General features: G+C 37.1%; 1 protein-coding gene across 1 annotated transcript; it reads left to right on the forward strand.

Annotated features, from left to right (window-relative positions):
- Nucleotides 1–219: 219 nt before the first annotated feature.
- On the forward strand, nt 220–12,704 carry LOC144658714 (uncharacterized). The gene is made up of 16 exons (XM_078519189.1): nt 220–308; nt 408–428; nt 3,188–3,217; nt 3,329–3,382; nt 3,659–3,688; nt 3,830–3,853; nt 4,421–4,447; nt 4,545–4,574; nt 4,725–4,751; nt 5,865–5,894; nt 6,120–6,152; nt 6,425–6,454; nt 7,161–7,190; nt 9,766–9,921; nt 10,628–10,684; nt 12,519–12,704. The coding sequence occupies exons 1-15, from the start codon at nt 248–250 to the stop codon at nt 10,648–10,650; spliced, it is 606 nt and encodes a 201-aa protein (XP_078375315.1). The 5' UTR covers nt 220–247; the 3' UTR covers nt 10,651–10,684; nt 12,519–12,704.
- The last annotated feature ends 2,300 nt before the right edge of the window (nt 12,705–15,004 follow it).

Below are 15,004 nucleotides of genomic sequence, written 5' to 3' on the forward strand. Positions count from 1 at the left end.
GGTAATATTTGTTAAAGATAGCAGGTGGCCGATATTAAAGAGTTTGTTATATTAGTTTACCCGCGCTGATAAATCCCCTTCAAAATATTATTAACTTGATCTGATCTGATGTCTATACAGACAATACAATAGCAATTACCTGTATTGGTTCTGGCACTATTGCTGTCTGTTTTGCCTTTAGCATGTATATAAGGGGTATCCAACCAGGTATCTTTTAGATTTGAAGCCGTTCTCATCTCCAGAAGCCATGGGTTTAAAGATTTGGCGAATTGCAGTTCTACTGCTAGCGGCTAGCGTCTGTCTTGAAGGTTTGAGAAATTTCATATAGTCGAGTTTTGGGTATTCAAATCGTTTTTTTTTTTTAGATATCATTCTAATCGTTTTATTTTCCCATTGCGTTTATGCAGCGTTCCCAGTTACAATAAATGGTAAGTAAATTCATAACAAAGTCTAATTAAGACGAAACCCATCAAGAAATCGAGTAATATTAGTTTAAGTTGGACAAAAATCGAGTACAGTAATGATTTATATCCTTTTGCGTTATTTTGTAACCTTAAATAAAAGATAATGATGTAAGTTATTATCCGTGATAACACCAACAACAATTTCTCATCAGAGTTTGAGAAAATTTATTTCATAGTTCACAAGCTATAGGCAAAATCTCACCTGTAGTCATTTTGTAATCAGTTTAGTCTTTTAAGCGATTTAGGAGGGTCTGAATGGGGTTTAATGTTTAGTGTTATTTGCCCATTGCTGTTACATTAGCCAATTTTTTAATGCTTACTGTTTCCGGAGAAAATACTGTAAAGTGTTTGGAGGGTTTTTCGTGAAAAATTTTAGCATTGTTAATCAAATCGGATAAAATCACTCATAATTTTAGAAAAAATTTTCGGATCCCCCCTCGGAAATCTTGGGCAGTCTTCGGACATCTTTGGTAGTCTCCGGACATATTCGGTAGTCTTCAGAAATCTTCGGTAGTCTTAAATGATCAGAAATCGTCAGAAAATGGCCGAAAACTTTACAATATTCTAAACAAAATAACATTGGCTTTTTGGAGGTTTTTGTTTCTTTCTCGATAAAATTTACTGTTGCAGTGAATTTTTTACTGTTAGTGTTAAAATACCTAAAATTTAACTGTTTCATGTTACAGAGCCAAAAAACTAAGTGTTTAGTGTTATCGAGGTACCCCCATTCAGACCTTCATTCAGTGGAATTCAGTGGAACTTCGAAATTTGTTATTGATGTTCGGTGTTGTTAGAAACGATTTCTTTTGATAAGATATTTGAAGCAGCATCACGAAAGTTTGCACTACGGTGTAAATTATTTTGACACAACAATTTTTTTATCAGAGTCTGAGAAAATAAATTTCAAAGTTCGCAAGCTATAAGCAAAGTCTCACCTCTTTTAAGCGATTCAGTAGCCTGCGAATACAGCCGCCTCTCATTCGCGTCCCGCAACGAAGAGCGAAACACGAAGAGAGACGTCTGCGATTCACGGCCAGAAATTCCATACTGATGACGTAAATCTGTCCAGAATCCGGATAGGATCGCTGATTGGTCAGCTAGTTAATTTACATAATGTATGCGAAATATAAAACTTCATTACACGAACGGTAAAAAACCGGATGTTATTGCGGACTAAAAGTTGACCGGGGGAAGGATCGTGAAACTACACCGAAGCTATACCTTAGAATTTCTATAATATCTATAATTCATATGTAATCGGGAAACAAAAAGAAACTGCTTTGTAACAAGATGAACAGAAAGGACGCGCCACAGCGGCCGTTAAAAATAGATCAATTTTGTCACCTAACTTTTATTGTTTACATAAAGGCAACCGGCAAAACAAACAAGCAACAAAAATGTGAAATACAGATAACCTGAACGACCTGAACCATCCACAACCAAAGAATAAATGCTACAGAAAAACACAATTTTAATTTGACAAACAGCGGGGAAAGAAGAAACTAACTCAAAAGAATTGTTATGATCGTTGCGGTATCGGTATTCAAGGCCCAACACCTCCGATGAGTTGCGCTCAAGTTCCAAAACAATGTCATCTAGTGATTTCGCAGCTTATTTTTCCAAATTTTACTAATGTGCAACTCGTATAGTGATTTCTAATTTTCGCGATGAAGTTGTCCGGTGTAAATGACCCCTAAATGTGTCCTTGACTGCCTTGAAAGTGTTTGTGATCAAGCAAGTAATGTGCGGCTGAAAACAAAAAATATAACTATGCAAGACCAACTGCGTGTGGTGTGGGAAATCTAATTAGTGGTTAACGTCATCAGTATGGAATTTCTGGCCGTGAATCGAAGACGTCTCTCTTCGTGTTTCGCTCTTCGTTGCGGGACGCGAATGAGAGGCGGCTGTATTCGCAGGCTAGCGATTCAGTGGAACTTCGAAATTTGTTTTCGATAACTGTGTCGTTAGAATTTTGTCCAATGAATACTCGAAGTCATGGCAGATTTCGTCTTAAACTTGTAAAGTAATAAAACTGTTGGTATGGTGAATTAATCAGCGTCCGCCATTGCAAATCAATCAATCAATCAATCAATCAATCAATCAATCAATCAATCAATCAATCAATCAATCAATCAATCAAACAATAAATCAATCAATCAATCGATAAATCAATTAACCAATCAATCAATCAATCAATCAATCAATAAACTTTATTTTAAATTCTGATTTATAGCTATTTAGATCCCGTAGTAAAGCTACCTACAGAACTTTTAGGAAAGTATCTTAAAACTGATTAAGACAGTGAAATGCTAATTCATTCTTCTCTGACAATGACCTTCGTCAGAATAGCTTGAATATTTCGAAGAGTTCAACTGCACTAATTATTCAGGTCACGAAGGCTGCTTTTTTAAGGTTGTCATTCGTAAATTTTAACGTTTTCTTTAATTTCAGAGTGATTTTGTACATCATGAAAATAACGTAGCTCCTTTAAAAGGGATCACCTTCCTCGTACATTTTATTTTCTTCCATTTTTGTTTGAGCAATAAGACTTTAAGAAACGTCGAAACTGACATTTTCACCCTTATTTTTGTTCATAGACGCTCCACGGGAATCGGAAGATAAGTTTGCCAAAAATGCCTTACATCAATTAATTAACCGATCATCAAGCTAAAATATGTTGAAATAAGAATTGAAATAATCTCCTCCCTTTCTCATCATTGTAGAGGCTGTAATTGAAGATGCAGAACAATTCGGTAAGATGAAAAATGACTTAACCATTACTACATGCTGCGTTTCGGCGTTTGTCTCTCATATTATTAATAGACAGTTGTGATTCATACTGCTTCTTTATTATGCTTTTTCAGAGGATCCGATTGACTTTAAATCAGATGATTCGCCGGAAGATCTAGCAGAAACGGGTAAGATATTAACATGAATCACAGTCAGTTATATTAGTAATCCAAAGAATCCTGATTTCATTATATTACTCTGTAAGAAGCCTGGGCATATACAGGCTAAAAAAGAAAAACAAAGTACGTTTTTATATGTAACTTATTCAGTGCACTCGGATGAGATGGGAGGAATATTTAAAATATTAGTAGTGAGTGAAGACGACAAACTGCATAAAATACTAGATATACGAGGAAATATTCTAAAAGCTCTGCTGATTTCCTCTTTAACTTCTTATTTCTCAGAAACTTTGTATGAAGATAACGGCGAAATGGGTAAGAAGAAAATATATCTTGTTGTTGTTGCCGGATTGATGATTTTCCCGTCCCAAGCAAACACGTTCCCCGTTTCCCCGCTCCCCGTCGAAAAAGATCTTAAATTAAATATTTAGTTTCCTTTCCTTTTATGATTCCCAGATTTCCCTGATGATGAAGATTTGGGTAAGAAAATTCGCTTTGTTACCACTTGAATATTCGAAGGATTTTAGGAGAGTTTAAAGTTTTTTGACTGTCATGTTTTCTCTTTTTAGGTTGAATATCCATAAACGCTTTAATTAACATGTTTAAACATCGAAAAGGAAGACTGATCTGTGTACGTTTGGGTATACGTAACTATATTATTTAAAGTTTTCAGTTCTCGTTAAGTTAACCCACCTCGATATAAATAAACAGATTGTTTATTCACACATTACAGCGAATGGCCTTTTGAAAGAAGTTGGTAGCCAGACGTTGCGTCACTCACACAGTGCATATTTAACATACTTTTTAAGCTTTAATTTTAAGATAAGGCTGTAATGGACGAAATTTTGCTATGAAAGTATATGAAATTAGAAGTGAGAGTGGCGGGATCTCGTGTGGTGAAAAATGCTAACGGTTGGAGATGGTTTGAAGGTTGGGAATTTTCACACTGTATTGAGGCTTTAACTATCACAATAACACAATGCCGTAGTACAAATGGCACTTTTATTTTCTTTCTCATTTCATTTATCTTCCATTTTATTTTCGCAGAGGATTCCGATGATGAGTTAGACACGGGTAAGATATGTATTTCTGAGTTAAGGAAAACTTTAAATTTCTTATTAAAAATCATTTCCTCTTAGCCACGACCTTTTTTTACACTTATTTTTTTCAGACGATTTTGACGATGAGGCAGGAGATATGGGTAAGTAAGGCGTCTTGTTTTAATATAGTGTACCTCTAATTTTCTTGTCACAAAAAGTAGTTAATAATTAACTATCACAGTAACACGATTTAGCACAAATAGCACTTTTATTATCTTTCTCATTTCCTTTTCACCTACTTTATTTCGCAGAAGATTCCGATGATGAGTCAGACACGGGTAAGATAGATATTTCTGGGTTTAAGAAAACTTTAATTTTTTATTGAAAATCTTTTCCTCTTAGTCACGTTATTTCTACACTAATTAAGAAATAGAAAACATGTTCCGTGTTTCTATCGAGTTATAGAAACACGAGTGGAAGTTTGGGAGAACGAGAAATGCTGTGGGAACACGAGTCGATAGACGAGTGTTTCCACAGCTTTTTCGAGTTCTCCCAAACTTTCACGAGTGTTTCTATAACTCGATAGAAACACGGAAAACATGTTTTCTATTTCTTTTAGAAAACAGCACAAAGAAAATAACGCACATCAAAGTAATATTTAGCGCTTTATTTAACATCAAAACGTAGATTCTCTTCACCTCGCGGTTTTACGTCATGAACAGTAATCAACCAATCATAGTACGGGAGTCGATGAACAGAAATAAATCAACTGTTCAACATTTGCTTCAAGGCTAAAATTCACCGTTGTTTGGCCAAACAAACAAAGAAAACAGGCCCCAAAGTTAACGTAATTATGAGAAATAACTAAGTCGATGGTTTAACTGAAGTCCAGCACTGGAAGGGGTCAAGAATTGTGGTTTTATTCTGTTTTATTTCGCTTCATCGAACTAACCGAATGGTTTGACGACCGACGATCGAGCGACTCGAACCTTGGAGGTGAAAGTGAATTATTTTTCTGTTAAAAGAAGTTTGACTCGGCATTCTGGACGAATATCTTGTCCAGTTGAGGAGCTGTGAATAGTTCTGAAGTGCTGCAAAGCCTAGAATGGAGTGAAGTTGCGCCAATTCATATACTTCTTTGAAAGGTCAGCCGCTTCGATAATTTCTTTCACAGACTATTTTTGAATGTGTAGCGGGCTCTGTAAACATCTTACTCGCTTGTTTTAAAATGTGCAAATATTTGTTTAGTCTTAACCTGGTTTTTGTCAGCTGTGACATTAAAATTTGGCACAATTATTAGTTGTTATTTTTGCATTGCTTATTTTAGCGCCGTGAATATTGATTGCCGTGTCTACGACAACTGTCTGTGTCTCCATCGAGTTATAGAAACACAATTTTTAACCAATCAGCGCACGTATTTACTTTGTGCTATTTTCTAATTTATTTTTCAGAAGATTTTGACGATGATGCAGAAGATATGGGTAGGCAAAGCTTTTTGTTTTTACATAGTGTACTTATAACAACTGTGATAAAATTGAGAGAATTGACAAGGTCTTCACTCCACAGTGAGAATTGCCTTTTCCCGGACTCGGTACAACAAGCATTCTATAGAAAGGCAGAATAAGACACGATAAATCAAAACCGAGTTACTTTTTGCACTTGACACATTTTTCAGCTTATACATCATCATTTTTTTATATTTTTAGAGGATCCCGAGGGAGACTTAGCGGATCAAATGGGTGAGTTGTGTTTCTTGTGTTGTAAGAAACTGATATTACACCGGCTTTATACACCTTAAGAGTACTAATTACAAAGAATTTGAGAGAACTTTCGCCTTCACCTGGTTAATATCCACAAACATACATTATTTGAAGTCATTAATATGACAAAAATTGCAATACACAGAAAAAATATAAGAACATCATTAACTTCCTTATGAACAATTTTTGTAACGTATAATTATCTCGAATGTCATGTACTCATAGTTTTTCTCATTACTTTATATTTTCAGAGGATTATGATGATGATTCAGAAGAATTAGGTAAGCTAAGATGGGCGTTTTATTGTCACACAATCAGTGAATCTTAACATTTTCAAATTCATTCGCCATCGGGACAATTCGAAATAATTTCTCTTTTGCAGACCAGATTCAAGTTTCGCACGTTTGTGCCGTAGAGGGGGGGTCTAAATGGGATTTAGTGTTTAGTTTTTAATTTGCCCATACCTTTTAGTGTTTGCTGTAAAAATGACCAGTTTTTTAATGTTTACTGTTTCCGAAGAAAATATTGTTATCGTGAGTGTTTAGTGGGGTTTTGGTGGAAAACTTAGTCTCTTAGCATTGTATATTCTTACCTGCTCTTCGAAAATCGGTAATAAAATCACTCATGAACTTTCAGCCTGTGTGTTCACCTCGGAAATCTCTAATAGTCTTTGGAAATCTTTGGCAGTCTTCGGGAATCTTCGGTAGAATTCGGAAATCTTCCGAAATGATCAGAATTCGCCGGAAAGTGACCGAAAACTTGTTGATAAACTAAACAAAATAATATTGGCATTTTGGAGCCGTCTTTATTTTTTCTGGATAAAATTTCTACGGTGAATTTTTTACTTTCATTGTTAAAATGCTTCAAATTTAACTGTTTCATGTTACAGAGCCAAAACATTAGTGTTTAATGTCATCGAAGTACCACCATTCAGACCCTCGTAGAAAGATGTCAAACTCATCATTTTTTATTACTTCTTTTAATCAGAGGATCCTGAGGATGCTTTGAAAGAAATGGGTATGATAAACAAATATATGCTGCTAGAACTTAACGTTAACGGAATAAAATTGCTGAAAGCTTAAAAAACATTTATTTAATAAATATCAATTTCCTTTATCTCCAACAACGTATCGTTCTTGGATATACAAACCTGATAAAATTACCATCCTAAAGAAAGTGAAGTTTTATGTCATTTCTTGCAACAATGATCAAAAGGACATTATGGAATTATGGTGTGCATCCGTCTGTCGGTAGAGGATTTATAAATTATCAGACGTCGATTCTCCGAACAACACAAAATCAGTCAGCACATAATGTAACAATCTGACCTTTTTGGGATGCCTAAGGGATCCTAGTTGTTTTCAGGGTGCGTGTGTATTTCCCTTGGGAGTGAGGATAATTGGATTAACAACCGAAATAACCAATAACAGCATCATATATTGGTCCCTTGGGTGTTAGGCAAACCGGTTTTGGCAAGGTTGGGTTAAATTGTGAGGAATTAGGGAAAAACAGGTTTTAATGCGGAAGACAAGGAAATTAGTCAAATGCATGAGCTCGAGGATAACTGGTTTTGCAAGGTGATTGATCGATTGTTTCTATTTTCGTGTTCAGCTGCGTGTAAACAAAAGCGCTTAAGTTGCTTTAAATAAATCCGGGAATAAACCGACCGAACTAGCTAACATCTAAATTACTCAGTTACAGTTGGACTCTCATTCCTCATATCGTTAGAGCGACTGGCGGAAATACGTTGACTATGCCAATATGATAAGCAAAAGCGAATTCTTTTGGTATTTTCCTTCGTGAAAGCTAAAATTCCTTGCCGTTGCGTCAAATGTCTACACTTTCAGTGCGTTGCTAATTAAATCAGTTACATGCGGCTGAATTTTCCCAATTATTTTTAATCAATACAGTACTGCATGTATCTTAAAATTTAATCAAAGTTTTATCAACAAAAAAGTGTTTGTTTGACTTAAGTAAACTTGTAGTGAAAAATACTCGTGAATTAAGACGTTTTTCGCCACTTTTGTGTCTTACGTGTGTCTGTTAAAATTTAATTAACAATCAAGTAAAAGTAAACACGCAAAGAGCTCGCTCCATATTTTTCGCCAATACATCGCTTTATTCGAACTTTAAAAGCATTGTAGTAGCTAAAAAATTTCAATATTTTTTGGGGTTGCTGAGGATTATCCTTTCGATATTTGAAGAACATCAAAAAAAGAGTTTGTTCGCCTTCAGTACAACGTATTGACAATGTGGTAACTAGCGTTCTTCTGTTTGGATAGTAGACCATGCTGTGTAAATAGTTCACATCGAATCTAAAACAATAACGTTTCGTTTCTGAGGAAGCCAACCAAAAACAGCAACGCTACGTTTCTCTCGGACCTTATTTTAAAAGTAATTTTTTTTATAATACACAGTTCTTTCTTTTAGAATGATTCTCGGAAACATCAAAGGAAAAAAATTCTGCCGAAAAGTTTGAATAATAATATCCAATATTACAAAGTTACAAAATGCTTCCCGAGAAAAAAATCGTTTTCCATTGGAAAAGGTTGCCACTCGCTCACCGGTCGCCATTTATAAATATAGTTGACTACCAATTCCAAGAAATTTCCCCGAGTTAAAGTCTTTTGTCGATCTTAGTTTTTTTCGCTCCTAGCGAGGAGTGTCAAGAATGAGACATGCACTTTTCACGAGGGACAATAAGAAAGAGACTTATCAGGTTCTGCACCGTAGTACTCCAATTAAGTGTGTTGTAAAGGCGCCTTGAGTTAATTAATTGAGATGTCGTTCATATTTACGGTCCTTCAATGTTCTCAGTTTTAAATATCTTATCCTGAACTATATCAGTGACGGGAACACTTTGGCGGCTAACGTCTTCCGCTGTTGCCCTTATCATAAAAAAAATACTATAACGGAACTCTTCCGACCAATGTAGTCTACGGTTTATCATTAAGCATAAAAAATCTTTACGGCATCCCCATTTGTTGCTACTTTTTCAGCAACAAAGCTACTTGTTCATGATGTTATCATTATCAAAAAAAAATTATCACTAAAAGGACAATTATCCTTTTTTTAAAAATACGGCCTTATAAAAAGAAAAAAAAAGTCTCAATCTTTTCAGATGCAATAACGACATCATATATGGAGACTGGTGAAAGACCCCTGTGATCACTACAAGTTCATTATAAAAAAAACAATTTTTGTAATTTATTTGGTATAGTTTTTGGCGCTTCATTTCGCAAGGCAAAAAACACTATATTGTTTCTCTTCAAACTAGCCTGGACAGTATACCAACTACCTTCACATCCAATGTACAGTAGTACCATTATTAAGGCTGGCTCACGTCACGTTACTCGTTTCTTCTTAGCCATCATTTAATTAGTGTTGATAAAAACTTTTACAACGGAATAATGTGTTATTTATCTGACACATAAAAAGGAATTTCTGTGCCGTTAATTAACGAGCAATCATTTTAAAACTATTTTGCGCTTTGGAGTATTAAACCCTAACTAAGTGCGGGATCCACTTTAAAGTATGCTTTTGCAGTGCTTATTGGACACCAACGTTGTAAGACAAATGTTGTTCTTTCCAGGTCTGGAGGATCCACAACGTCGTCGTCCAGGTCGTCCAGGTCGTCCAGGTCGTCCAGGTCGTCCAGGTCGTCCAGGTCGTCCAGGTCGCCCAGGTCGCCCAGGTCGTCCAGGCCGTCCAGGTCGTCCAGGCCGTCCAGGCCGCCCAGGCCGTCCAGGTCGCCCACGTCCACCTCGCCCAGGTCGTCCAGGTCGTCCAGGTCGTCCAGGTCGCCCACGTCCACCTCGCCCAGGTCGTCCAGGTCGTCCAGGTCGTCCAGGTCGTCCAGGTCGTCCAGGTCGTCCAGGTCGCCCAGGCCGCCCAGATCGCCCAGGCCGTCCAGGTCGCCCAGGCCGCCCAGGTCGCCCACGTCCAGGCCGCCCACGTCCAGGCCGCCCAGGTCGCCCAGGCCGTCCAGGTCGCCCAGGCCGCCCAGGCCGTCCAGGTCGCCCCGGCCGCCCAGGTCGTCCAGGCCGCCCCAGCCGTCCAGGCCGCCCCGGCCGTCCCGGTCGCAAACGTCCAGGCCGAGGTCCCGAAAGACCCTGGACGACCCGTAAGTAAATGGAAAGAATAATTAATTTTGCTGCTAAGAATTATTTATCCTCTCTTAAATATATGGACATGCTCTTATAGACCAGGTGACAATTATCAAAGGGGACATTAAAGAAAAAATGCAATAGTTTCAGGTTTAACTTGGTATCTTCTTCCGAAAAAGGATAGTGCAAATTATTTTAAGTGCAGTTGTTGTTTTGTGATCCCACGTGACAAATCAAGTCATCAAAGTTAATATATAACTACAGTTAGCGATGATTGAAATCATTTATTAATAACATATACTAGTTTTCATTTTTACATACAGTTTACTTTTCGTTTTTGGATTCCAGGAGGCGATGAAATGATTTTATAAATGACGATGTGATGGAATTTGAAGAAGCGAAAATGTAAGTACATGCACCGTTAGCTTGAAAACACGTGCCTGCCAATCTGCGCATAGTAGTTCCACCCTCGAAAAGATATTTGATTTCCATATGAGAACTGTATGTTTGGCTTTGTTTTTGACCTTGTTTGGTTTAGAAATTTAAGATTCCATTTGGCGACTTTTAAATTCCTTGCAATAACAAGGCTCTGGGAAGCAACCCGTGCAAATGTCTTGAGCAAAATCCAACTAACTAAAAGGGCAGCTACAAAAAGTGTTTAACTAATGATATAGAAATGGAACGCTTTTCAACTGGGTGTCCTGAAACCAGTGACAAACCCAAAGCAAATACGTGTAGCCGACGCAATGTACCGGAAAACGTGCGTAAGTCAGTCACGATTGGTTTTGGGTTCACTCTTGAATGTCAACAATGTGAAGCGGTTTTTTAATCAGTCAAAAAAAAAGCAAAAAAACAAATCTATACAATTTGGAATTGCCTTCGACACTCATTTGAAATTTTTTCTATGTTTACGAAGGATTAAATAAAAGTAGCTTGATGTTAACCCTATTCAGACCGAGAAGGGGGGGGGGGGGCTTTTGAGGCCCGCGCTGGCTTTGAACTCTTATAACTTTTTTAAGATTTAACCAAACGCTGCCAAACTTTCTGAGTTTTCCTGAAATTTATCTGGCAATAATTTGGTAGGGTTGGATGATGTGTCATCAACTTGACATCACCATAGCGACGGTATTTTGACAGGCATGTTTTCACAAATTTGTAATTTTGCGCGTTTCTGTTAATAAAAATCAACTTAAATGGAATTGTTTTTACATTCTTACGGCTTTAAAGCACATTTTTATTGATTTTGAGTACTTTGTAGTAATTTTGGGTTTTGGGTGGTTTTCTGGCATTTTGGAAAAATTTTGAAATCCAAGATGGCGGATCCAAGATGGCGGCCGTTTTGACATCATAATGTAATTGTCACGTGATGTGACGTCACCATCCCACGTGACGTATGCCAAAAGAAAGATGTTCAGACATACAATACATCGTATTAGTTTCATTGTGATTGCATAAATATTCTGGAAGTTACATAGGGGGGGGGGGGGGGGGGGGGGGGGGGCTTCCGAAGGCATCCGGTCAGAGAAGGTCCAAAAAAGCCCGGTCTGAATAGGGTTAACATTGTAAAGCGAAAATCTATATGCAACACATACAGACGAGAAATGGGAATAATGCATAAGTCATGCAGAATTAAGGGCCTCCGCAGACGAGATATTTAGTTGTTTGAACTATTTATTACAACTTGTTCTGTTCGACGCAAGCATTCCATACATTGGAATGTTTGTTGTCGATAACTATGTCAGGCCAGCAAGAGCTTGGGAAGTAACGCTCACTACTTCATGCTCATGACACAGTACGAGCCACAAGAGCCCATACTTTTAAAACTGAAGGTAACATCCATTCCAAACAATAACAGGATAGCTTTATGCATAAATAAAAGTATTAAAAGTAAACTTGTTGCTGAGAACGGGCAGCCATCATAACGTCAAGACTATTACCAGTTTAAACTTTCATGACGGTGTTGGTTTACCGAAAAAAATATTTCCTTTTATGAGATGTTTTCGCCGGCAGCCTTCTGCCATAGAAAAAAACACTGAACACTGACAACGCAGTTACATTATAATTTAGCATTTAATTGTCGACAACTCGTCAAGCACGCTTCGTTTTTTAGTTGTCGATATCATTTTGTTCACGATAGCCAATAGTCTGTGGAGGCCCAAAGTAAATTTGACTAGAGAGCAATTTAAATACAATATCGTGCTTATTACTGCGATACATTTAAATTTTATCTTTCTTACAGACTGTTACTATGAAGCATCTTGCATATGACGTCAGCTTGTCCAACGGTATTATGCCAAAAAAACTGAGTTTTTTGGCGAAAGAGAAGAAATCGCTACTAAAATTAGTTATATTTTGAATAAAACATATATGTATAGGATTTAATAAAGTTAAATGCTTTGTAATGATGTTTGTTAAGGGATTTGAATAAAGCAATTTGTTGAAAACATGTTTGTTCTTTTCTTGTGTGAACAAAAGTAGCTGATATTATTATGGAAGACAAAGACTAGTGGTGAGCGTGTTAGACTTCGCATCGCGTGTTCCGTGTCTGCCAGCGTTCACTACGTTGTGTTCTCGGGTATTAAGAACAAAAAAGAACTTATTCTCGCAGTTCGTATCTCCACTCAGTAGTATATAGGTTGTAGGTCAAATTGGTTTTCAGGTTAACCTTCGGTCGTACAAGGGCTTGTGGTGGATGGAACTTCTTCTCAGAGTTTTCGTCCTGTTAGGGCGCAGCGAAATTATATTGCACGAAGTAGAAAGCCTGTAGCCTGCTTTACGAGATGACATATTTTCTGTTGGCGGTGACGTCATATGACGTCACGTGACGTCATTAGAGCCACCATCTTGGATCCGCCAGCTTAGATTTCACCATTTTCTTAGGAAATAAAAAAAAACGGAAATTGATGCAAAATCAAGTCAGAATGCTTATGGAATGTAAATATAAACAAATCGTGCAATTCTGTTTAAGTGACTAAGTGACTAATGGGACTAATGATACAAATGTAAAATGTAAGTCAAAGATTGTTCGATAAACTTTCTGACGTTTTAAAGTGGCTTGTTAATCCAATGCACCCTCTTATTTCTATGAGCAGACGCTTTATTGCGCGTTTCGTCTTTTCGACATGATGTTCTGAGGTATTATTGTAGTTCAATACTGGTGCAAATGACACTAATAAACAACATTAATACAAATAACTCCCGCCTTATATCCCTCGTATTTTTCTACTATATTTTACTTTGATATTTGCTTCACCAGAGTAAGAGTAACTCGCACTTTATTTAATTCCCAAAAAAAAATTCTACTTAGGATGGTGCTTGCATTTAACTTTAGAGACTGCTTACAAACAATTACATAACAGACACATTCGCCCGGGGGTACCCAAAAAAGTTTTGTACGGGGAGGCTCCGCCTCGAGCTCTTACCCCTTACCCTTTTATATACCATTTTGACAGAAATTGTACCCCCTTCGTATACCTTTTACTGAAAAAGGTACCCCTTTCATATACCTGAAAGACATGGTATAGCCTTGTAACATGACGTTTTCTTGTCATTTTCATGTAGCGCTTAATAAATTGAAATAATACAGCCATAAATTGCATGTGTTCGAAATATTTTAATTATAGGCCCTTTGAAAAACCTAAATGACAGTTTTCGATACCCTTCCCTATACCTAAACTTGTTAAATCCCTACCCTTTTATATACCTGAAACCTGAAAAAGGTACCCCTTTCGGGCGGAGCCTCCCCGTATCGGTCATTATAGGGAGTACCCCCCCCCCCCGGACACTTTCGAAAATAATCTATATTTATCTTGAACCCCACAATCTCTGTTGCTGTTACGTGTAGTGTATAAATGAATAAAAAATGTCATTATTTCACAGTCAAACATACATTTTTAGTAATGCTTTCTTTCCAACCCTGCATCTGAGTACTATCTTTTCTAATTTCTTTCCAGTTATCCAGTCATACAGATATCTTTTACAACCCATTGATCGCAAGATATCGAGCCGCAAGTGGCCATTTCCGAGAACGGAAAGTCATGTTTCTTGAATGAAGTCGAAAACTAAGGAAGTGTATTGACACATCACTCATTGAGGCGTGATTATACATTTTTCTTCCAAAATAATCGATAGAATTAACTAGAAAACGTCTCTAATAACGCAATACGGATTACGTAACTGCAGTATAACAAAGATTACATTGTACCCTGGTTGAAGTATTTTCATGCCATAAAAAATAGTCGTCTATTATTAATCATCATTTTTACTTCTGTTGAGTTTAGTTGTTATGTAACCTTAAGACAATACCGCGCTCTGCGATGTCGTAAAAACAGTGAAAAAATAAACTCTTCAATGAAATACAGACTGGCTTTCTACTGGCTAGCGATTATTCAGCGCTCGTGCTTGATCGTCTGAGATTGAAAACCGACAAGCTAAAATTTCTGCACTTAACCGTATATAGGCTGACGCTTGCACACCGCGGCATACCAGTTATTTCAGCTGGCTTTAATTTAGAGCTGAAACAATGACATACAACTGGCCGTTTTGCCTAACACTTAAAAACTATTTTTCAAAACATGTTTTAAATCGACAGCAGATAAATTTCAAGACGGTGGATAAACGATCTTTTGTAAATACTAAACTTTTAATCGTGGAGCACCTGTAAACTAGCTAACAGCTAAGTGTGTACTCTTTTCCACGTTAAATAAAGTATGTATGTATGTATGT

Source organism: Oculina patagonica, chromosome 6, assembly GCF_052425735.1.
Source record: "Oculina patagonica isolate OP01 chromosome 6, crgOcupat, whole genome shotgun sequence".
NCBI classification, from domain to species: Eukaryota; Metazoa; Cnidaria; class Anthozoa; order Scleractinia; family Oculinidae; genus Oculina; species Oculina patagonica.